Source organism: Bos javanicus, chromosome X (genome assembly GCF_032452875.1).
Source record: "Bos javanicus breed banteng chromosome X, ARS-OSU_banteng_1.0, whole genome shotgun sequence".
Classification (NCBI taxonomy): domain Eukaryota; kingdom Metazoa; phylum Chordata; class Mammalia; order Artiodactyla; family Bovidae; genus Bos; species Bos javanicus.
In genome coordinates this window covers 109456503-109481336 of record NC_083897.1, presented here as the reverse complement: position 1 = coordinate 109481336, position 24834 = coordinate 109456503, and the positions used below count along the sequence as shown (strand labels likewise).

General features: G+C 34.4%; 1 protein-coding gene across 4 annotated transcripts in view; it reads left to right on the top strand.

Moving 5' to 3' along the window:
* The window catches only part of CFAP47 (cilia and flagella associated protein 47), a 485875-nt gene that overhangs the window by 195380 nt on the left and 265661 nt on the right, over positions 1–24834 (top strand). For all 4 annotated transcript variants that reach the window (XM_061410459.1, XM_061410458.1, XM_061410460.1 and 1 more), the window contains 4 exons: positions 8795–8892; positions 9421–9537; positions 16632–16766; positions 21673–21788. In XM_061410459.1, coding sequence (XP_061266443.1) covers positions 8795–8892; positions 9421–9537; positions 16632–16766; positions 21673–21788 — 466 coding nt within the window. The remainder of the gene's footprint in view (positions 1–8794; positions 8893–9420; positions 9538–16631; positions 16767–21672; positions 21789–24834) is intronic.

Genomic DNA, 24834 nt, shown 5'->3' with positions numbered 1-24834 from the left:
TAGGCAGGATTATGAAATGCTCTTGTTTTGTCTCCCTTCATCACAGAAGCAGAGTGACCTTGTATGTCGGTGGTGTTCTGTTAGATTGTTTGTGTCCAATAAGAGGATAACGTGACCCAGCTGTGAGTGTCAGCTCTACTCCTACCAGTGTCAAAGCCCAGCTGATACTGGCCAAGGTCTTACATTTCAGGGGCTGTTTTTCATCAAAATCACCAAATGAAATAGATTAAGAATTATGCTTGAAACATGACTTCATTTGAAATGAAGCATTAGGAGTTGTAAGAAATTATAAATTATAGCAAAAACTGCTACTAATATTTTGTGATATTGTGAATTATAGTAAGAATTATGTTTGGTCTTCCTTCTGGTTTCTAGCACAGAGCTTCTAAAATGCTTGGAATTTCCTAAGTGGAGGGACACAGAAGGGTATCTTTTGTTATGTTAGTGAAGTAACTTCTGGAATGCCCGCTAGCTCTCCTAAGGGTGGTGCTGGTTGCTTGGGGAATCAACCTTGTGATTGGAGGGCTGGAACCTTCAGTCCCACCCCCTGTCTTCTGGGAGGGGAGAGGACCTGGAGATTGAATTGATCACCAGAGGCTCAGGATTAAATTAAGCATGCCTGTGTAATGAAGCCACCATAAAATTAAAAAGGACAGGGATCAGAGAGTTTCTGGGTTGATGAATACATACACTGAGATATGGAGAAACTGGTCCACTTGGAGAGGGCATGGAAACTCTACCCCTCTTCCCACATACCTTGCCCTGTGCATCTCTTCCATCTGGATGTTCATACATATTCCTTATCATATCCTTTTGTAATAAACTGATAAACATGAGTAAATGTTTCCCTGATATCTGTGATTACTCTGGCTAATAAATTGAATCCGAAGGGGGAAAGGGTCATGGGAACCTCTGATTTTTAGCTAGTTGAATAGAAGTACAGGTAGCAACCTGGACATGTGACTGGCATCTAAAGTGAAGGGCAGCCCTGTGAGTCTGAGCATTTTATCTATCTCTGAGTAGATAGTGAAGGAATTGAGTTGAATTATAGAACACCCAACTGGACTCCTGAGCATTGCTTGGTGGTGTGGGAACCCTCCTCCCCAACATACATACACATTCATGTTGGAATTGATCTCAGAACCATTTTACAGTTGTAAATAGCAAGAGCATATATTTTTAAGAGCAGTAACAAGCTGTAAGTTGTTAACAAGCATCCACCAGGGAAGCCCCAAGAATATTGGAGTGGGTAACCATTCCCTTCTCCAGGGGATCTTCCTGACCCAGGAATTAAACCTGGGTCTCCTGCATTGCAGGCAGATTCTTTACCATCTGAGCCACCAGGGAAGCCCTCCCTAACATTTACTTAGTTTAAATAATCAATATTAAAATGTATCTGCTAATAATTTACAGCTTAACTCTTTATTGTGGCAGTAGAAACTGTAATCCTGTAACTGACTACTGACTTGACTCAGTATTGAGTCAGTATAGTATTGACTAAGGTCTTAAATGTCAAGAACCATGAAATTAGTGTCAAGTCCCTTAAATATGTAAAAGGATTGATAAATGACAACATAGAGATAGAACTTTTTTTCTTTTTGGAGAAAGGAGAGTTGTTAGTCTTGAATTTGTTGACTTCAGTGAGTGTTCTCTAATATATATATATATATGTATAATAACTTCTTTATTCCTTAGCTGAATGACAGACATATGAATTATTTCCATTTTTGGCTATTATGAATAAAGCCTCTATGGACATTCATATACTAGTATTTTATAGACATATGTTTCCATTTCTCTGAAGTAAATATCAGAATTGGAGTTTCTGAATCATATGTTAAGTGTATTTTTAATAATTTATTGAGATATAATTCTAATACCATAAAATTTATCCATTTACAGTGTATGATTCAATAGTTTTCAGTATGTTGATAGATATGTACAATTGTTGTCACAATCTAATTATAGAATATCTTCATCATCCCCCAGTGCATATGGAATGTTCCTATTAGCAGTCACTTCTCACTCCCCCAGCACCAGGAAACTACCAGGCTACCTCTTATCTCTATGGATTTACCTATTCTGGATATTCCCTGTAAATGGAATCATATGACAAATATCTTTGAAGCTGATTTTTCTTTTTTTTTACTTATTCCTGGTTTAGACATTTACAGATAATATTCCATTGTATGCCTATACCACATTTTCTTTATCCAGTTTTCATTTGATGACTAGTTTGATTATTTCCATTTTGGGGGCTGTTATTAATAATGCTGCCATGAACATTCATGGAAAGATTTTTATGGACATACATTTTTATTTTACTTGAGTATGGCATTGGGCTTCCCTGGTGGCTCAGAGGTTAAAGCGTCTGCCTGCAATGTGGAAGACCTGGGTTCAATCCCTGAGTCAGGAAGATCCCCTGGAGAAGGAAATGGCACCCCACTCCAGTACTCTTGCCTGGAGAATGCCATGGATGGAGGAGCCTGGTGGGCTACAGTCCACGAGGTCTCAAAGAGTCAGACACGACTGAGCAACTTCACTCACTCATGACAGGAGTGGAATCTCTGGATGATATGATAACTGAAAGTTTGCCATTTGAGAAATTTCGAAAGTACTGGTACCATTTTACTTTCCCACTATCAGTATGTGAAGGCTCTAATTTGTACACATCCTCACCAACACTTGTAACTGTCTTTTGGACTAGAGTCATTAGGTGTGTGTGATGTAGTATTTTATTTGGGGTGTGAATTGCATTTCTTAGTGATTAATGGTGTTGTGAAGTCAGTATTTTCAATTTGTAATCTTTTTTCTGTAACTTTTTATTTTACTGAAATATGTGATATGATCCTCTTACCCCTAGCCCCACAACTATGTTCTACTAAAATTAGAGTGTTTATTTGCTTGCCAGCTTTCCAGTATTGGTATTGTAATAATAAAATTTGGAAAGAATAATACAGAGGAAAAAATTAAGGAAAACATTTGACAAAACGTGACAAAAATAAATATTCGGGGATTAATATTAATATTAAAATATTTTTAAAGAAACAGGAATATTCATAATTGTATAACATAATAGGGGACTCAGAACAATGAGAGTATATAATAGAATTTAATATAGATGTGACATTCCAAAATCTGTAATAAATATATTAATTCATTTGGTAAGTAGTGCTGGATCAGTTGGCTGATGTTTTGTAATTAAGGTAAAGTTAACTTTGTACTATATGCTGTATAACATAAATGAATTCCAAATGTATTAAAAAGTATTAAGTATAAAATTAAAGATTATAAAATAACTTGAAAGAAGTTTATCCAAGTTTGGTATAATCATTTTTAAAACCTGTAACAAGAATGGAAGCATCTAAATATATTATTTGTTCAGCACATATTTAATAAGCATAAGTTGATATGCCTAGGACTGTTATGAGGATTAAAGATGCAACAGAGAACAAAAAAGCCCAAATCCCTTCTAACATGTAAGTTGTATTCTAGTAAAAAAAAGTCAACTGTCTGGGCCTTGAAAATAAATCTAGTCTCTTAGGTGGCAGGTGAGAATTTTTTGTCATTCCCAATTTCTTCACAAGTTGATTAATTAAAACCCTATTGTCTTTGTGGTTGGAGCTCTTGGTTGCTCACTGAACTAAAAAAATAGTTTAAGAAATAGAATTGTAAGCAGTATATATATATAGATAGATAGATAGATAGATTTATTTATATATATATATTTGTGTGTATATACGTATATAATATATACACATATAATTTAGCATTTTTAAAATGCAGAACAAGTTTGTAAATAGATATACATCAATTTACCATTTTTTACCAGTAATTCTACTTCCGTGATTTCCCATTCAGTCATCTTCTGTTCCTAGCCCCATGATCAGGACAAACTGTCAGTTACCATATCTGATGGTCCAAGAAGAATCAATGCTTGTGATATCACTGTAACAGGAAGTTAAGGAATGAGGCAGACAGCAATCCATCCTTTTCTGTAATGCTCAGAGTTATCGTGTAGATAATTCATTTAGGGGAAGTTCTTCATCTTTTTTCTGTATTTCATAATTTTGGCTGTAACATTATAGGGGACTTCAGACAGTCCCAGACATTAGGTATCTGATATAAATTCTTCTAATGTTTAGCTTTTTTCAAAATGCTCTAAAAAGTTTCACAATTATTATTCATCTCTTTGAAGGAAGGGGGACTCAAGACTATAAAATAGCTAGTACGGGATTTTCAGCCTTGTGGAAGGAAAACATGTTTAAAATAGGACAAAATGAAAAATTCAGCTATCATCTTCTCTTCAATGTAGTGAGCCACAGTTCTAATTGGATATTTGACAAAACCATGATTAATAATAATAGCCAACATTTGTGGTATGCCAATTAAAGGCCTACATTTGTTCATTTAAACTTCAAAGCAAACACCTTGATCAGGTCACTCTTATTACCATTATTAAAAAACAAAGCAGAGAGATTAGCATGTTTTCCTAGAAGAAGTTGTGGTTGGGATTTGAATCTAAGTGGTTTGACTCCAAGGCTCAAGTTAAGTAGCATTGGGTAGTGCTGTTTCTTCAAAATATTAATTCTTCAGTAACTTAGATCTGTGCAGTTCTTGCTAATTCTTTTCAGCTATTCAGAGAGATATCTTGTTCTCTTTTTCATCCACAGTAGTGGATTTTCAAATCTGGATACCCATTGGAATCACCTAGGGAACTGAAAATAAAATAAACTTTAAAAAAACCTGATGTCCCCACCTCTGGCCAGTTGACATGGAATTTTTGGATTGTTGCCTGCACATATGTAGCTTTGCAAAACTCTCAAAGTGGTTCTATTGCACAGTGAAGGTTAAAAACTCTCATGTGTACAAATACAGAAACAGGAAATAAGATTAAATAATACAGAAGTACCATATAAAATACTTGTCCACCACAAGAAATAATATTTCCCAATATATATCTTCACTTTAAAAGAAGAAATTTATGAATAAGTTCTGAGGTTTCTCGGTTTTGTTTGGTTGCTACCTGTTTTGATTTTACATAACATTAATAGTCATTGCTCTGACAAGAGAGGTAATTATTACTCTTGTTTCCTCTCACCTTCCTGCCTTAGTATCACCATTTTGTTAGACTTACGCCTACATAGTTAGTGCTTATAACACTCATATCCATTCTGTCAGTGTTAGACTGTGTGTCATTTTAAACTGGGTTCTCCATTATTAATTATTTTTGACTCAGCTGTTAGATGGTTGGATTTCATAATTATTGTGTTTTTTCTAATTATCATTTCAGGGACTCTGATCTCTGAGTTCTTTTTGTAAACATTTTCATTTTCTTTATGTATGGATTGCATCTTGACTGAGAATCAAACTTGGGAATCACTGTGTTTCTCTGAACTCTAGCTCCATTGTGTTATGCCAGCAAAATAGCTTTGGAAAAATTAAGATCAGCTTGCAACTCCTCCCCTATAAGTGAATTGCTTTCTTTGGCTTTAATTTTTTTTGTTTTTTAATATTCTTAAAGTGAGTGAGATATTCAAGAGTGTGAAACCTGTTCTACAACATTTCCTTAGTAAATTTGGCATATTTTGTATTTTTTGTACTTCTTTTGAAGTGTAAGATATTGGTTGAAACTGAGACATGAAGTGACTTTTTCTAGCCTTCTATTGAGTATAGATAATATTACATTATACCTGATCTTTTTCATATTTAATCTTATAGTATATTCCACATTTCTTCATTAACTGTGATATTTACTGTAGGATTATTTTTCAGATTATGTTCATTGTGTTCTGGAATTTACATTCTCTCCTTAGGTTTATAGAATTTTTATGATGAATACTACAGAACTATTTAGATATGTAGATAGATATATATTTGTGTATTTTAATATGATGTTAAATTGATTGTTAACTGTAAACTACACTTGCAGTCCTGGCACAAATTCAATTTTGCCATGATAGCTAAACTTTTTTAATACCGTTCTAGAATTAGCTTACTAATATTTTAATTTTTGCTTCAGTTTACATGAGTGATAATTTATAAATATTTTCTGTACATTTTAGGATTTTTTTTGTTAAAATTTTATGCAAACCTCAGTGATTACTTAAGAAGTCCCACTTATTTAAGAGTTTCTATATTGGTGAAATTGCTTAGTTCCTAAATTTTGCAGAATTTACTGGTAAAACCATCTAGGCCTATTAATTATAAAAGAAATGATTAAAGAACTTAATCAGTTCTGTAATTGTAATAAGATTATTATTTTCTATCTTCCATTGAGATTTTATAACTCATTTAATTAAATTAATATCATCTAAAATTTTTAAATATATTAACATAATATTATTATTTGTGTCTTTTCCCTTGTATGTAACTGCTATAATTACTTTTTCTTACAGTTGATATTGTTTTCTTAGGCCTTCTTTTATTTTTAATCAATCTTCTCCATAGTAAAGAGCCTTTACTTTCTTTCTAGTTTAATGATACACTTATATGGAGGTTCTCCCAAGTATTGTATATATTATCTCAACCTCAAGTGGCTGGTCTGATAATTATTATATGCAACTGATCTTATAATTAGTGAATATCATATTGTTGAGAGGTCAAAATGATCTATAGATTCAATGTAACCCCAGTGAAAATCCTGCCACACTTTTTTTTTTGGTAGATTATCGATAAGTTGGCTCTAAAATGCCCATATGAATTCTGGGAGTGATAAAACTTTTCTGTATGGAAATGTGGTGTTGAGTACATGATAATGTATCTTTCAAAATCCTAAGACTCTGTCAAAATCCACAAAGAGTGAATGTGTGTGTGTGTGTATACATATATATATATATATATATTTTTAATCAATGAACAGATAAATTAGTAATTCAGGATGGAATGCAGACTGTGCGAAATGAATCTAACTGCCTTACAGATGTTTGGCAGCCTCACTGAATGTAATGGAGGAGAAAGGAGCTGACTTACCATACCATGATTGCATAGTGTAGAACTAAAAGACCAGTAGATCTATACCTATGCATGTACCTGTGGTTTCTTACAGGGGACAGATTTGCAATTCTGAAAGTAGTTTTTTGTTTACTGTGGCTGAACAAATAAGTGAATTTCTTTTAAATAGTGAGAGATGGGTTTTTCACTGTTGAAAAAAGAAGTTAGAAATAAGCAAAGGGGGATGGTCATCACAAATCCAGTGGTGCTCAATTGTAGTTGGTGGAATTGGATGTAACAATATAATGCTTAGGTTCTGTTCATTAACTTCTAGTTAGGAAATTTTTAATTAGTTGTTTTCCTCTTGTGAGTGTAATCTTTCATGATAAGATGTTAAACTCTCTCAAGGAAATGTCTATCCCTTCTCTGATAAGGATGGGATGTTTAGAGGACACAGTCTATATACCCATTGCCAACTGACTGTTTCACTATAAGCTAATAAATTGTGTTTTTCAGATTAAAGTTAGAATTGTTGTTTCTAATTTGTAGAAAAAATGAATTTTGGCTACAAAAATGAGACCCTTTGTTTTTGTTAAAAGCTGTGAGTGGCAGATAGAAATTGAGAAGTACATTTAGGTTATAATTACTCAGCCAACTAGAAAAGTACATTTACAAATAATTACTTTGGTTGTGTCACATCTTATATCAGACATACAACTATTTATAGCTTTCTGTCAGGAAAAAAAAATCATTTGAAAAATATAGTGCAAAATATTGTTTGCTGTATGTTAGTTGAAAATTCCTAGTGACCTTTGTTTGCTAGACTGATTTTGCAATAATATGCTGTAGAAATCCTAAAGAAATGTTCATTGTTGTATAATCTCAGATGAAAAAGTACTGGGCACTGTTTCTGCGAAGTATGCAGGACATCTGTGGTTCCTTCCCGAGAAAACTAAGTCTTCCAGATGTAAAAGAGTCCAACTTTGTGAAGTTATATACATGTCATGAACATATCCCATCATGGTTTATCCTTCACAGAAAATGAGAATCAAGGGATTCGAGGGGATTTATGAAGATCACCAATTTTTCCTCTTGTTTTCAGTTAATAAATCATCTCAAACCATTAAGAGATGGTTCTACTAGGCCCTTTTGGAAACATTTTGGAAAAGGAAATGTCACATTCATCATGTCAGTAATTTCTGATGTTTAAATCACCTTTCATTCTTCCCTAATATAGGACAGGTTTGTTTGTTGTTGCTTGTTTTTTCTTACTAAATATCCAGATTTTACTTTCACTTTTTTTCCCCTTGTGTCAGCGTAGTAGTCATCTCTGTAACTGAAAATTCCTTTTATTATTCTTCCATCTTGTATTATCTTTTATAGATTATTTCTAGTTTCTTTAAGCCATAAATTCCCAAACCCTTTCACATACTTACCCTACATGTGAAGGAATTTCTGCAACAAATAGTGAAACTGGCACTAAAACTTTAGAGTTACTGGAAACCTCATGCCTTCTGAGCCACCTTACCCAAGTTGATGATCAAACATTTGAACTGCACAGTACGTAATTTTGAAATGTCAGATTTTTCTTCCATTATTTCATGGTAGTACATTATTCAAAGTGATTCCAGTGGAAATAAAGGACAGTCTGCAGTTGCCTGTAATACCTTATAGACACATTTCATATTACTAAGCTTCTGAGGTTAGTTTTGTTTTTTTTTTTTCTTTTTCCGAAATATAATGCTTTTTCTTTTCTAAGCAAAGGCAAATCTTTCTTTGACTCTTGCTCAAATTTCCATAAGAGGTATTTTTAAAAAAGTAAAACTGTTATTATATTTACTCTCTCTCTTTTTTGGAACAGGTGTTATTCCCCCTGAGAGATGGATAGTAAATTTTGACAAAGACCTTTTAGACGGCCTTGTTTTTGCAACAGTATTGGGAGCCTATTGTCCATTTTTGGTAAGTCTTTTTTATGCAGAGTGGTCTTCTTTTATTTAAATAACTTAGAAATTAAAATTTGAAACATTTTCTGCAAACTGATTCTGTTAAATGTTTTAATTTTATATCATACAATACTTTGGCCACCTGATGGGAAGAACTGACTCATTTGAAAAGACCCTGATGCTGGGAAAGATTGAAGATGGGAGGAGAAGGGGACGACAGAGGATGAGATGGTTGGATGGCATCACTGACTCAATGGACATGAGTTTGAGTAAACTCTGGGAGTTGGTGATGGACAGGGAAGCCTGGCGTGCTGCAGTCCATGGGGTCACAAAGAGTGGGACACGACTGAGCGACTGAACTGAACTGAACTGAACCTACATCTGAATGGCTAGCATTCCCTTTTTATTTATTCTTTTATTTTGATTATAATAACCTATTGATTAATGTTAGTATTGAAATGATTGTTTACTGAACTACAGAGAACAATTAAAAAGCAGTTATTTTTATTCTATTAATAAAAATTTTGATTGTTATCTTTTTCAGATTGAGTCTCATTTCATAAACATGTACACACAACCAAAAAGTTCTGAACAGTATCTCCACAATTGCCTGATTGTTGTGAATGTTCTTCATGAAATTGGCTTTGACATGGATATACAGGTGGGTGCCTTAAAATCACATATTCTATAAATATTTTATTAATTCCTTATTTTTTCCAATTTTTTAAGGTATGATTGGTAAATAAAACCTGTGTATACTTAGCTTGTACAATGCTATTTTTTAGGATGTACAGGGTGATAATTTAATATATGTTTACCATGTGAAATGATTATCATGATCAAGTGAATTAACACATCAGTATCAACCATCTCACACATGTTGTGTGCTAAATTGCTTCAGTCGTGTCCAACTCTTTGCAACCCTATAGACTGTAGCCCACCAGGCATAGTTACCTGTTTTTTGTGATGAGAATGCTTAAGATCTACTCTCTTAGCAAATTTCAAGTACACAGTCCAATATATCACTAACTATAATGACCATACTTTACACTACCTCCCCAGAAGTCAGTCATCCTATAAATAATGATTTGTACCCTTTGACTAGCATCTCCCCATTTCCCCTATCTCCATCCCCTGGCTACTACCATTTAATTCTCTGGTTCTTTGAGCATGCCTTTTTAATTCCACATATAGTTGAAATCTAAGGACTTCCCTGGTGCCTTAGATGGTAAAGCGTCTGTCTACAATGAGGGAGATCCGGGTTCGATCCCTGGGTCAGGAAGATACCCTGGAGAAGGAAATGGCAACCCACTCCAGTACTATGCCTGGAAAATCCCATGGACGGAGGAGCCTGATAGACTACAGTCCATGGGGTTGCAAAGAGTCAGACACGACTGAGCGACTTCACTCACTTCACTCATAGTTGAAATCATACAAATATTTATCTTTGTGTGTCTGGCTTGCTTCAGGTATCATAATGTCCTCCAGGTTCATTCATATTGTCACAAGTGGCAGGATTTCCTTCTTTTTTATTGTTAAATACTATTCCATTGTAAGAATATACCACACTTTATTTATCCATTCATCCGTCGAGAGATACTTACGTTGATCCTATTTTTTGGCTTTTGTGAATAATAGTGCAGTTGTATGTAGAATAAGAGATAGCTGTGATGTAACTGATTTTATTTCCTTTGGATATATACCCAAAAGTGGGATTGCCAGACCACATAGTAGTTCTATTTTTAATTTTTGGGGGGGAACCAACATACTGTTTTCCATAGTGGCTGCACCAGTTCCCATTCCCACCAACAGTGTGCACGTGATCCGTTTTCTCCACACCCTTACCAACCTTTGACATCTCTTGTCTTTTCAATAATAGCCGATCTAACAGGTGTGAGGTGATGTCTCCTTGTGACTTTGATTTACATTTCCCTGGTGGTTAGTGATGTTAAACAGGCTTTTACATATCTGTTGGCCATTTTACATCTTCTTTGGAAAAATGTTAATTGACTCCTTTATAATATTCCTTTGTTCATATATTTTAACTCTAAATTGAAACAGTCTTTTCATGGAATATTGCTAAAATGTGAAAATTGAACTATGACTTCATAGAAATCTACTGGATACTTTTTAATGGGTATAATTATGTATATCTGACTGCATAATAAGTAAGTAGTTCTAGTTTTCAAGTCACAGCAGTGCTTTCTTAATATTATCTGAGCCCCAAGAATTAAAGAACAGATTATTTGAATATGAATATAGATGTTATATTGTTTTCCTATTTAGTAGCAAAAAGAAAAATTTTCACCTTAGTCTTAAAATAAATATTAATGTAGAAGTCACAGTGTCAATGTAGCTTTTTATTATGTTTAGACCTCTAAGTTACAATTCCATCTGGCCTTTCTCATTGTTCTCTATGGCGACAATAAAAAACATTATCTGCTTATCATTTTCTGAGCCCTTTGTTACTTCAGAGTAATGAAGCAGTATAATAAATGATTTGTGACTTCTAAGAATATACAAACTCATTGAATTGACAAGATATATGCAAGTTCAATAATAAATGACATTCCACTAATTTAATTGACAATGTAGGAAAATAATAGAATAAGAATTCAGATAAAAGAAGAGATCAGTGTGATCCAGATTAATCCACCAAAGACTGTGAAGAAAGCAAGACTTATTTTGGGTCTTGAATGGATTTGAGTTGGTAGTGGTAAGAGAGAAAGGTGTTCATTCAGAGGCATAAGCAGACTATAAAATGTAGACAAATGGCATACATTAAGGAAATTATGTGAATAGCCTGACTTAGTTGAAGTTTGGGATTGAAAAAATAGATATAGGCATATATTGGGATCTTGGATGTCAGGATAACAATTTAGGAGTTTACTGTGTTGGTGTCATGGGAATAAATGTGATTACTCTTACAACAATGGTGAGGATGAACTGAAAGGAAAGGGACTGGAGACAGGGAACACAGAACCAAAAAATGCCATTTAACTTGGTCAAGTAGCAAAATATTTTCTCTACTCAGTTCATTTTAATGGCGGCTTAAATAATAAACTGATAGAGGAGACATTGTGAGGTTTTCCAGACCTGGTGACCAGCCACAAAAGGACACAAAAGGACCATTACAACAAACTCTGAGTTTTCCATTCTGTGACTCAGAGAGATTGATGATACCAGTGTCCACACGTAGCTTGGTACAAAGTGCTTCCTTGCACCTGCCAAAGAAATGATGCTTCATAATGGCTTGCTTTTTCCTTGTATTAAAGTCATTTACATGTTAAAATCCCTTTGTATCAGGTCTGAAATTTATCTGTTATATTGATAGAGCTATAAGGAGATACTGTAATCAGGCATTTTGGTCAGAGAGTTCTTTTATAAGACTTTTAAGGATAAACTCTAAATGCTTTATTGTGAAAAAATAAAAATATTACAGTTCCTGTCAGTTTGACTGATTGAATCTCCTCCATAAAATATGCTGGATAGACCTGCAAGTGATACAGATGTGGTAAAACCACACTCATGCCTTCAAATATGTTAATGACTAATAGTGACTTGTATATGAAAAGATCCAGTACAAAGCGGCCAGTGCATGCCAGGAAGACATAGAAACTGTGTACTGTGGGAATCAAAGGGGAAAGAAATCATTCTGAAAAGGGAACCAGCAAGAGTTGCATGGGGCATTTGGTGTTTAAGGTGACCTTTGAGAATTTGATAAGGGTTTATAGGAAACTTAAAATATCCTTGTTTAGAAAATATAATTCATCTTGCATTGTGATTCTCTCCTTTGCTTTTTTACCCTCTCAGATAAATTGACTCAAAATGTTTATTTTATTGTGTAGCAAAAAATAGATCCTAAGATTTGAGTATCTACTACATAAAAATGTAGAGAAGATGTCTAAGATTTGATGAATGGAGAAATTAGCAATTAACTTAGCTGATAATTACCAAGATTTTACCAGTCAGCTCCAATTCCCTAACTTTTTATCAGCCTGAATTTACCCACTGCATCAAATGTCAAAGTTCAAAAAAAATCACATTTAAATTAACTTAACCATAGTGAATTAATACTAATGATTAGCACTGGTTCACATTTGAATACTGTGAAACTTACCACTGGACTTATTTATTAATGTTTGAGTTTTCTATTTATTATGTCGTTCTTTGCAACTGTTGAGTCAGTTCAATAAGTTCTGTGCCAGTGTTATATCATGTGGAATCCTAGCATCTGGAATGTAACTATTATTACATATCCTCCCTTTTAGAGCAAAGCTATTGTGCAATTTATTTGAACTCAGCATAGAATGTATTTTTATTCCCTCATGTAGAGACATGGAGATATTTATATATAGATAGATAGATAGGTATAGCTAATACTTAGATTCTGCTACATATAATTCACTGAGTAATGATGGAAGCTAAGGGTGAATAGATATCTAACTTCTCTGAAAAATTTTGTTTCTTTATGTCAACTTGGATGCTTTCAGTCTTAATAACAATTCATGAATAAAAGTATTTTAAAAATAAATTCTATATTTTATGTAAGATGAATCAGACAGTAAAATATTATAGGAATATTTATTCATTTCATCAACAAAATTATCAAAGATTCATTTTTGCTCAGTTCTTCTTAGCCTGTTGGCTTTGTTTTAAGCATGTGCACTAATAACTATAAAGTTCCTACTGAAATTCTTACATAACACCATTATGCAGCTATTCTTGGGTCTGGTTGAACAGTACCACTTCTTGTGCTTCTCATTTTCCTTTAGGTAAACTTTCCCAGTGGTCCCACAGCATACATCCCATTGCATATCATTGACCATAATTGCATCTCATGCTTGTAGTTAAACGAGTGTTTGATAAAAGTAATGGAAGAGCCACAAAAATTTGAATTCTTGATAAAGAAGGGAGAAAAATGCTGTTGGGAAGGCAGTCAGTAGTGTTCTGTGTCAGATTATGGTATGTCTTTGGGTACTACTAGTTTTGATTGGTATCTAGTTTGGAAGCTGGAATATCTTGACATCAGAGCAAATTGAATCCACCATGAAGCTCCAGGACCATGTCATCTCTTCTTGTTACTGATGCAGACACTGAGACCTAGGGAAGCCAGTTGATTTCGTAAAGATCATGGTACTTTGTGGTAGCAGGATGTGAGTTTAGTTTACTAGATTTTTACTACACCATTTTCCTCTATTATGGCATTACAAAAATTCCCTGTCTTTTGTTAGTTCAGTAGGAAAATATTATCAGGAGAAAAATGGATAAATGTAAGTAAAGTTCTTCTAGGTTAGAACTGTGTAGAGACAGTAATGATTATATCTTTGAAATATATTTCACATGAAAATCTTGTTTTAAATAAACATAACTTATTTTGACATTTGGCTTTTTAAGCCTAGAATTGACTAAAATGTGATTTCTTTAGATTATTTTCATTGAACTTTATCATAAAGCTGAGTGATCTTTTCTCTAGTTTTTCACTCTAATACTCTAATTATCAAATTTTTTCAGTTAAGATAAACATTTTTTTTTTCATTTCCAAAATACTGCCCTATTACATATTTTTCAAAGATGTACTTTTGGAATAGTTTTATATTGCTACCTGTATATTTTATGCTGTAGTCACTAAAATAGTATTCAAAAGAGTTTTACGGACCTCAGACTTGGGGCCCAGAGTATCCTGCCACTGCTACTGCTGCTAAGTCACTTCAGTCGTGTCCGACTCTGTGCGACCCCATAGACGGCAGCCCACCAGGCTCCCCCGTCCCTGGGATTCTCCAGGCAAGAACACTGGAGTGGGTTGCCATTTCCTCCTCCAATCCATGAAAGTGAAAAGTGAAAGAGAAGTGGCTCAGTCGTGTCCGACTCTTAGCGACCCCATGGACTGCAGCCCACCAGGCTCCTCCATCCATGGGATTTTCCAGGCAAGAGTACTGGAGTGGGTTGCCATTGCCTTCTCCAATGAATACATTTCCCATCACCATAGAGAGCTCTCTTTGGATCACACCCAGAGGCTGGCCCATCATGCAGGGATATATCCTTCACTTTGTGGAAATTAAACTCTGTATTCCATTTTTTAGTTTGTTCTTATGTTGAATGATGATCCTGTATATGTTGACTAATATATGTGAGTGAAGTGACTAATATATGTGAGTGAATATATGTCTTCAGTGAAGACATGTGAGATGTCACAATACTGATGAGAAACTTTGGGGTCCTGATATATGTCTCAGTTTTTCTCACATCATACTCACTAGCAGCTTTCTACTCTGCCAAGACTAGCAACTTCTTCTACTTTTTTCCCCTAATAATCCCCTTCCCAGTTACCTTTATTGGTTAGCCTTACTGCTTATTGACAAAACAAGAAAGAATAAACCTTTCTGTTCTTCCAGAGGAAGGAAAGACTGTATTTGGGAATGTGTACTAGCAGATGATCAATGGGGTCTCAGTAGTTTCTTATAACTGCTGCCAGATTTCAGAGTCAAGTGCTTTAGTTCCAGATAACCATTGGTATCCTGAGTTCTGGCACTATTTGCATTTCCAGGCCAGGCCCAGATCATTTTCAGTTGCTAACTTGAATGTGCACCATTAAATCACAGTAGATCTCCAGTTTATGAAAGTGCAGAGAGGTCCCTGTTGACTGACAATGACAGAGATGCTTGTGTGTCAGTGGTGTTTTATGTCTTTGAGTCTTTGCCTCAGACCAATCCCAGTACTTTATTGCTATGAATAATTCTTCCCCACTACCTCTGCCTTTTTCTAGGAGATCATAGGCACAACATATACTGATAGAAATAATCCTTCCTCCTCTGCTCCTGACTTGACATTTTGGGCTCAGTGCCCATTCTGGCTATGTTGATCATCCCTGCTGTTATTCCTCTATAATTCTAGATTTTATCTCAGATATTGGCCAACAACCATCTCTAATTTATCTCGTTTATCAGTGTAATTACATTTTCTGCCATACTGTGATTTGTTCTAGGATAAGAACTTCTCCAGCCACCTCCCCCCGACCCACCTGATCTGCATGAATTGTTGCTCTTGTGTTATTTCTTGTTCCGAAATCAAGTCCCTCTTCCTGGTATCCACACCCTCCTCTATGTGACTGTTGCACTCCTTTGTCTTCTTCTACCACTTGTCCCTTCTGATCTTGTGTGTGATTCACATTGTGCTTTTTCTTTCCCAAATCAATACTATACTCCCTATATCCTTGCCTGAGATTTCTTTACTTTTCTGATAGGATATACCTTTTCCTCACTCCAGACACCAACCTATTTAAAACCCTTCAAGTATTCTTCAAGGCCATCTCATGTGTTACCTCTTCCTTTGGGCTTTTGTCAAAAAAAACCTCTTGCCGTCTTTTACTTCAGTAGTTTGTCTACTTCTATTATCTTTTACTGCATTATACACTTTAAGTCATGGATGATATTGTAATCACATTTGTCCATATTTCTCGTGCATAATATTCTTCTGACCTCTAGTATTATTCTGACTAGCTTTTATGGAGTCTTTGAGGCTGTGAGGTCATTCTTATATTTATGATATATCTAATTCAACCTCTAACGCATAGGTCAAGCTATTCTGATTCACAGCAATATTTTGTTTGCTCATAGCAACATTTCAGTGTCATTGTCAATCAATAGCATTTTAAGATGTTTTAAGTAATTCAATGGTTGATGTACTGGGTTTTAGCTCTTTTAATATATTTTATTTGTATATCCTGTAATTTATAATTCTCTTCTTTGGAACTAGGCTACTGACATCTGTGATCCCAATCCAATCCTGATGCTCATGTTTTGTGTCTACATGTATGAAAGACTTCCTACATATCTCCCCAAGAAAGTGGTGCCCTTTCATTGTACTCTACATGACACAGTGTTTAGAGAGGTAAGGGTATCTTTGAGATCAAAATATATGTGGAATTAAACACTTATGTGGGTTTTAGATATTTCTCTCCCAACCCAAAATGAACAAATGTATCAGTATGATAAAATAAGCCTTAACAAATGTTTTTCCTTCTAAACCAAAGGTATAGCAGAGTGAAAGGGAGGTTTTTTCCTTAATAGTAATCACTACTTGCAATGAACTAATGGTTCTTTTATTCATCTGAAGAATGGAATGGGGAGATAGAAAATGAAAGTTAAGCACTTTGAAGGGCAAATCTTTTAGGAAAGTCGAGATCCATTTCATGTACAAGAGAACTTGATGATATAAGTAGAAATGTATCAGAGTATGCGTGGCATTCCTTTAGGGAACCTTACACATCCAGACGGATTTTGTTCAAGTAAGGATGGGTTTCCTAGGTGGCACAGTAGTAATGAATCCGCCTACCAATGCAGGAGACATAAGAGACACAGGTCTGTCTGGATCTTGAAGATCCCCTGCAGGAGGAAATGGCAACCCAGACCAGTATTCTTGCTTGGAAAATCCCATGGACAGACGAGCCTGGCAGACTACAGTCCATGGGGTCACAAAGAGTCGGAAACAGCTGAGCAACTGAGAACAGCATGCACGTATCCAGATGGATTGTGTTCAAAATAAGGATATGGAAAGGGAAGTAATAATGAAAGCATTCCTGATCAGGGTCACCATTAATGCCAGTTCAGTTCAGTTCAGACTAAAAGATTGTATATATGCTGGAGCTACTAATTGCATAACAGTGATTTTTTTTTAATATGTAGGAAAAATTGAAAATGAAATTTTAAGTCCTGTGACCATAACGAATCTATATAAACATGTCCATGTTTTGCGAGTGTTTTCTTTGATTGAGAAACATATTGCCAGTGATCATCAACCTAACTGTGGTTTTCAAACAATATGTTTCATATGAATACTTGTGAAATATTTTCTAACATATAGTTTTATTTCTTATATTTGTCCAAGACACTTCCTTCTATTAGTTTCATGGTTGAACATTTCATGAAATCTCCTTTTTTCTTTCTCTGCACAGTATAGGCTGTTAGAATCTTACTGTGTACAAAAGTTAATTTATCTCTTTGGTCAGATCATTTCTATTCCTTTTCCTCAGGCTGTTTTATGTATTCCTCTTCACATTAAGTTTTTGTTGTTGTTGTTTAGTCACTCAGTCATGTGTGACTCTTGCAACCCCATGGACTGTAGCCCTCCAGGCTCCTCTCTCCATAGGATTTTTCTGGCAAGAATACTGGAATAGATTTCCATTTCGTCCCCTAGGAGATCTTCCCAGTTTGGAGGTGGGGGTGGGGTGTGTTCATTTTATACTTTCAATGCAAAACATGTCCATATGTGGTCTTCAAAAGTTATGTCCTGGTGATTTGTAGATGTATCCTTTTTGAGAAAATAACAATGTACTCTCTGACTGTATGAGTGATGGTTAATAAGGATTCAGTTAAAAAGCAGAAAAAACTCAGATACTTGTCTCAGTGTAAAGAGCTCAATTTAGGAAAAGGAAAGCCATTCCTCCTGATTTTCTATTAGCAAACATTGATATATGATCTTATTTTTTAAAAAATTTATTCCTGTTTTTGTTGGAAAAAGAAATAAGAAACTCTTCAGAGAACTTTTTCAACAGTATTCACTACAGTAATTCACTAAGTGTGATGATATTTAAGGGCCTTGTGTACTAACTGGCCTAGAGCTGTAATTACAGTGGGGTGGACTTTAATTTCTAAAAAGTTATAAATGCTTTGCTTAAGCCTGCAGAAGATAGGAGGGGTCTGAATTAGATTTAAACAGTGATTTAATTCATTTGAGTATTATCAATGGTTTTCTAATTCTGTACACGTTTGAATTTCTTTATGTCATTTGATTATGTTGAAAAACCTGATTTGTCAACATAGATTCTATTTGTGATGTTAAAAATCAGATTAAATCATTAAAATGGAAACAATTTCTTTTCATATTTAACTCCTTATTGGGAATAATATTCTCACTTTAAGCTTATAGATGAGATTGTACATAGAGCTTTTATTTTTCAGAAATGTAAGGAACATCTTTTGAAGGAAACAATAAAAATTGAATAAAAATGCAAAATAGAACATCAATTACAACAAGCTTTGATTCTAAATTTCATTCAAGAAAATCACTCATCTGGAAATTGCTGAGAATCTATGGCGTAGTTCGCCCATATGCATCAACACTATAAATGGCAGTGCCTAAGTAGTGAAATGTCATTGTTGTCAACATTTTTGACCTCCCAGTATAAAGAAAATTCTCAAGAAATGGCTACTATAATTGAAAAAGTATATTTTGTAGCTATATATCACAAATAGAAACAGAATACTGGGACCATGAAACAATACAACGATCGGTGAAAAAATGTCAAGTTCAGTGATTTTCTGAGATACTTTTAAAAGTAATTGAACTATTTTTTTTCCCTTTCTGAAACAAAATTTACACAGAAACACAATAGTTAAATAATAGCTATCATTGCAAAAGGAGAATTGAGAGTCCAAGCTTGGTTTCTTTCCTTGATCAGCTTTTTCTTCTCCCTACCATTAACATGACCCCTACATGAAATTCTTGAGTTGGGTGGAATAATCTGACCACAGATGGGCCCAATATTTTTGCATCATTTATTTACTTACTTATTTTTATATAAATGTATTTATATATACATGTTTGTATGTATATATATGTGTGTATGTCATATATGTGGTATATATATATATATATGTGATTATATTATATATTTGTTGTATCAGTTCAGTTCAGTCGCTCAGCCATGTCCGACTCTTTGTGACCCCATGGACTGCAGCACACCAGGCCTCCCTGTCCATCACAAACTCCCAGAGCTTACTCAAACTCATGTCCATTGAGCCGGTGATGCCATCCAACCATCTCATCCTCTGTCGTCCCCTTCTCCTCCCGCCATCAATCTTTCCCAGCATCAGGGTCCTTTCAAATGAGTCAGTTCTTCCCATCAGGTGGCGAAAATATTGGAGTTTCAGCTTCAGCATCAGTCCTTCCAAAATATTCAGAACTGTTTCCCTTTAGGATGGACTGGTTAGATCTCGTGCAGTACAAGGGACTCTCAAGAGTCTTCTCCAACACCACAGTTCAAAAGCATCTTTATAGTCCAACTATAGTTCCTGCCTAAGTGCCATTGCCCTTTCTGTACTCTAATTTGGCCAAACATCCACCTCTCTCAGATATTTTCTTTCCTCTGGGTCTATACTTTCTATACATCCATACATGACTACTGGAAAAACTAAAGCTTTGACTAGATGGACCTTTGTTGACAAAGTAATGTCTCTGCTTTTTAATATGTTGTCTAGGTTGGTCATAACTTTTCTTCCAAGGAGCTAGTGTCTTTTAATTTCATGGTTTCAGTCACCATCTGCAGTGATTTTCGAGCCCCAAAATAATAAAGTCAGCCACTGTTTCCACTGTTTCCCCATCTATTTGCCATGAAGTGATGGGACCAGATGCCATGATCTTAGTTTTCTGAATGTTGAGTCTTAAGCCAACTTTTCACTCTCCTCTTTCACTTTCATCAAGAGGCTCTGTAGTTCTTCACTTTCTGCCATAAGGGTGGTGTCATCTGCATATCTGAGGTTATTGATATTTCTCCCAGCAATCTTGATTCCAGCTTGTGCTTCCTCCAGCCCAGTGTTTCTCATGATGTACTCTGCATAGAAGTTAAATAAGCAGAGTGACATAACAAGAATGAGTAGCTACCTTAAGATCTCAAGGATGATTATGTAAGTTCCAGGACTATAAACCAATAATAGTTCATAGTGAATCTACTATTATTTTCAACATTTCCTTCCAGAAAATGGAAATTAGCTCCCTGTGACTTAAAATCACTAGATCTGTTAGTTAATACTTTAAATGCACACATACATACATACAAAAATAGGACACTAGAGTAGTCTTGCCTCCATTGTTACTGAGATCTGTAAGCAGGTTATCAACATGAAAGCCCCAAATTTAGGGGTAAACTGAGGGTAGAAACTCAACATGTTTGTCCTGCTGGTTACAAAAGTTCTTATTGAAATATAAAAGTAGTTAATTTAATCTTTGAACAGATGTCTGCCATATTCTATCTCTGACTATGTTCCTGAACTATGACTATAGTTCCTTACTATAGTTCCTGCCTAAGTGCCATTGCCCTTTCTGTACTCTAATTTGGCCAAACATCCACCTCTCTCAGATATTTTCTTTCCTCTGGGTCTATACTTTCTATAACTTTGTGTCTTTCTAATGTGTATATTTTAAAATCCCCATTGTATTCTGCATAAATACTTATATACTCACATTTCTCATGAAATGCTCTCTAAAAATGAAGTAGCTCATTCTCAAATATTCTCTGTATCTTGACATCAGGAAGGAAGGGGAAGCCAACCCCTAACTCTACTACCACTTCTAGATGAGGCCACCATTGTTTTCAGCCTGGATTTCTGATTCTACTCCTTACAACACTTTCCACACTGAGCAGCCAGAGTAACCTTTTGTAAATTGGAATCTGTTTAAAATTCTTTAAAGGTTTCCCTTTGCAATGAGATTAAAATCCAAGTTGCTAACTTTGGATTTCAAATCTTTGATGATCAGGTGTTTTTACATCTGTCATTTCCTTGTCTGATAGCGTCTTCTCTTTGCCTCCTTCTGAAGAAAAGAAGACACAGACACGCACAAACACACACACACACACACACACAGAGTCTTTAAATACAAACTGCTTTCTTCCAGCTACTACACTAGGGTAAGTATTTTCATGATAAAAATATATGATTCTCTTTGATAAAAATAAGAAATATTAAGTTCTATATCTTTAAAATTCATGATCTCATTTATACTCTCTTCTTCAACATAGATTCAACTGAAAAATCCAAGCGTGAAAAGCTTAGTTTACAGTGCTACAATTGTCGGAAGAGATGCCAGTGACTTTTCCCTCTCCCAAGCAGGGAACACTGTGACAATTTCTGCAAAGTAAGTGTGTTGTTTTTTTCTTTTAATTTTGCTTCATTGAATACATCAACACTAGAGATTTAATGTGCATTATAATTACAAAAGAATGGTCTGGATTTATTTTTAATAGCTATGTGTATGTAATGAAAAGATCACCATTGCTGATATAGACAAATTATTTATATGTTAGTGAGATTTCTCAACAATTTTATGAAAACAATTCTAACAATATAAAGGAGCTGCTTTATATGTATGTGTTTATTTTAGTTTATTTTGTATGCATATGGTCCATAGAAAATAACTCTTTAAAGTTCTTTATGTACTACAATTCTGTTTCCTATAGGAAATTGGAACCAGTGTGTGCTAAATATATATTTAGTTGTTTCTAATTATAGAAGCACTATCTGCTCATTGTAAAAAATTTAGAAACTATGAAAATATGAAGAAAAATAAAAGTAAAAGCTAGTAATTTTACCTCAAAGATACCCCCAGTGTTGTCATTTTTTTCTATCCCTTTATAATCATTGTATATCAATGTTTGTTGTATGCAGACATGCATACACTCTCCCACATTGTGGTGAAAGTCTGAAAAGTCTCATTTTTACTTGATTCTATTCACATGATACTTGTTTAATGTTTCTACTACTAGTCCATTCCCCAAAATAAGGAACAAATAAAACTCAGAGAATAGTCTTAAGAAATTAAATGAGCATAATATATGACTCCTCTTGGATCAACAAATCCTAATTCATATGCCGATAAGTGTTAATGATGGCAGATACTCTTATTATATTAATATAATACTAGGATGATGTGAGAATAGCTGTATCAGTATCACAGGGGTTGACAAATATAATAACCACTAATGGACTTTAACCAGTCCTGAATTTTAGTCATTGCCTTTATATTCAATTATTTTTTTCCTTGTGCAAAGCAACAGATTATAACTACTAATTATCCTTTTGGTTATCTTTTTGGTTTTTGAACTATATATTAACTTGAAATATTTTTCACATTATAGTCTTTATTCTAGTGTGTTAAACACAGAAATAATTGGAACGGGGAGCCAGTTTTAACTGTATTAAAATGCAAAGAAATCCAGTTGCTATACTGCCCTTGGCTGATGTCATCAGCCCCTGTTAGTTTTCTTAAGTTGCTGCTCCATGCTAAAGGAGTATATAATTTATAAAATATGACTATTCATCATTGGGACTACATCCAATTTGAATTAAATATGAGAAAAACATTTCTCCACTTACCTGTATCTATATTATAAATCAAATCCCAGAATAAAGCTGCTTGTAAAAACATCCCACTCATCTTCCAAATTATACTTCTTATATATCTGTTATAAAACACAATGTTAGTAATAGTAGTTCTTTTGGACATTATCAAAGTACCATTTGTCTTCCCTCAATACTTTGATGATTGAGATCTATTCTCTGCCCTGCAAATAAGATGCTAATAAGTGAGCAGTGGTGGTGGTTTGGTCGCTAAGTCGTGTCCGACTCTTGCAACCCCATTGACTGTAGCCCGCCAGGCTCCTCTGTCCATGGGATTCTCCAGGCAAGAATAATGGAGTGGGTTATCACTCCCTTCTTCAAATAAGTGAATAATAAGTGAAAAGAATTAAGGTCCCCACCCTACCCCACCCTTTGTTCTTTCATAAACCTAATAGCCTGTTCCAATGTTTCAAAGCTCTCAGTATGTGAAAATTCTTTCAAACAACCACAGTAGACCTATGATGTTTTAGGTTAAGACCATTTTTTTTGGCTTTGCTATACAGCTTACAGTATCCTCATTCCCTGACGAGGGATCAAACTTAGGTCAAAACAGTGAAATCACCACTGAACTGCTATGGAATTCCCAAGACCATATGTCTTGTTAGTTTAATTAGCATTTATAGTTTTCATATAAATATGAATATAAATATGAAGTCTGTATGTCTCCATTGCTGAAAATTTGTTACAGAAAAGTATTTAAAAAAACACAAAAATTACCTAGAATTCCATCTGATAAACATATTTATTAGTTGATTTCTTTCTAGTATTTTTATATGAATATTATAGTATATGCATAATTAAATATTTACAAAATAAATGCATTATAAATGCAAATGTTAAAGTACTTAATATCTGTTAAATATTTGCTATGTACAAAACCTATAAAATATACACTTTTAGTACCTTTTCATATCTAATCATCCTGGCAACCATATTAGTGTCCTCCTTTTACAAAAGAAGACATTGGGCATAAAGACATTAAATTACTTACCCAATTTTCCCTGTTCTGAAATTGTGAAATAGAGCTCAAAACCAGCCAATCTAAACCCAGAGTTAAGACTCTTTTTAACTGACACCTGTACATACCATGTGTGTGTGTTTGTGTATATCATATTCATACAAAGCCCTTGGTATTCAAAGAAAATATAGCTTTAACTGTTTGTAAGAAATCCTACAGATCCATAACATATAATTGCATCAATATTTTGACCATATTTGACAGGTACATATATTCTTGTTGTCAATTTCTTTATCTTTTTAAATCAAAATTTAACTTGCACCTGCTTTAACAATTCAACTATGCAGGGAAGTTTAACATGCAAAGAAGTCCTTCTCGCCTGATATTCCCATCTCTAGAGATGCACTTCTTGAGTGCCTACTTTTAACTCTTTCAGCTGTGTCTAATTTTAATTCTTCCAATGGTTACCTCCGTAAATATAAATAATCTGTATATCCTGCCAATATTTTTGTTTTATCAATCTCAGAAATAGTGTCTTGACATATGGCATAATATTGACAAAATATTTGATGATGTTGCTTACTTACCCCTCTAGATGTATCACCCTCCCACTAAACATCACTATTTTTATCTGTTATTCATTACTGTTCCAAGACTAAAAATGTGTTTTGTAAATATTTCCCTTGTATACCATTAGTAGATACAAAGTATCTGTTGACTCCCTTTTAAGTTGAGAAAAATTAATAAATTCTAAAGAAATATGTAAAACCTTTCCTTCAAGTGTATCACATTCTAGAGCATGTTACCTTTTGTTCTTATTTGGACT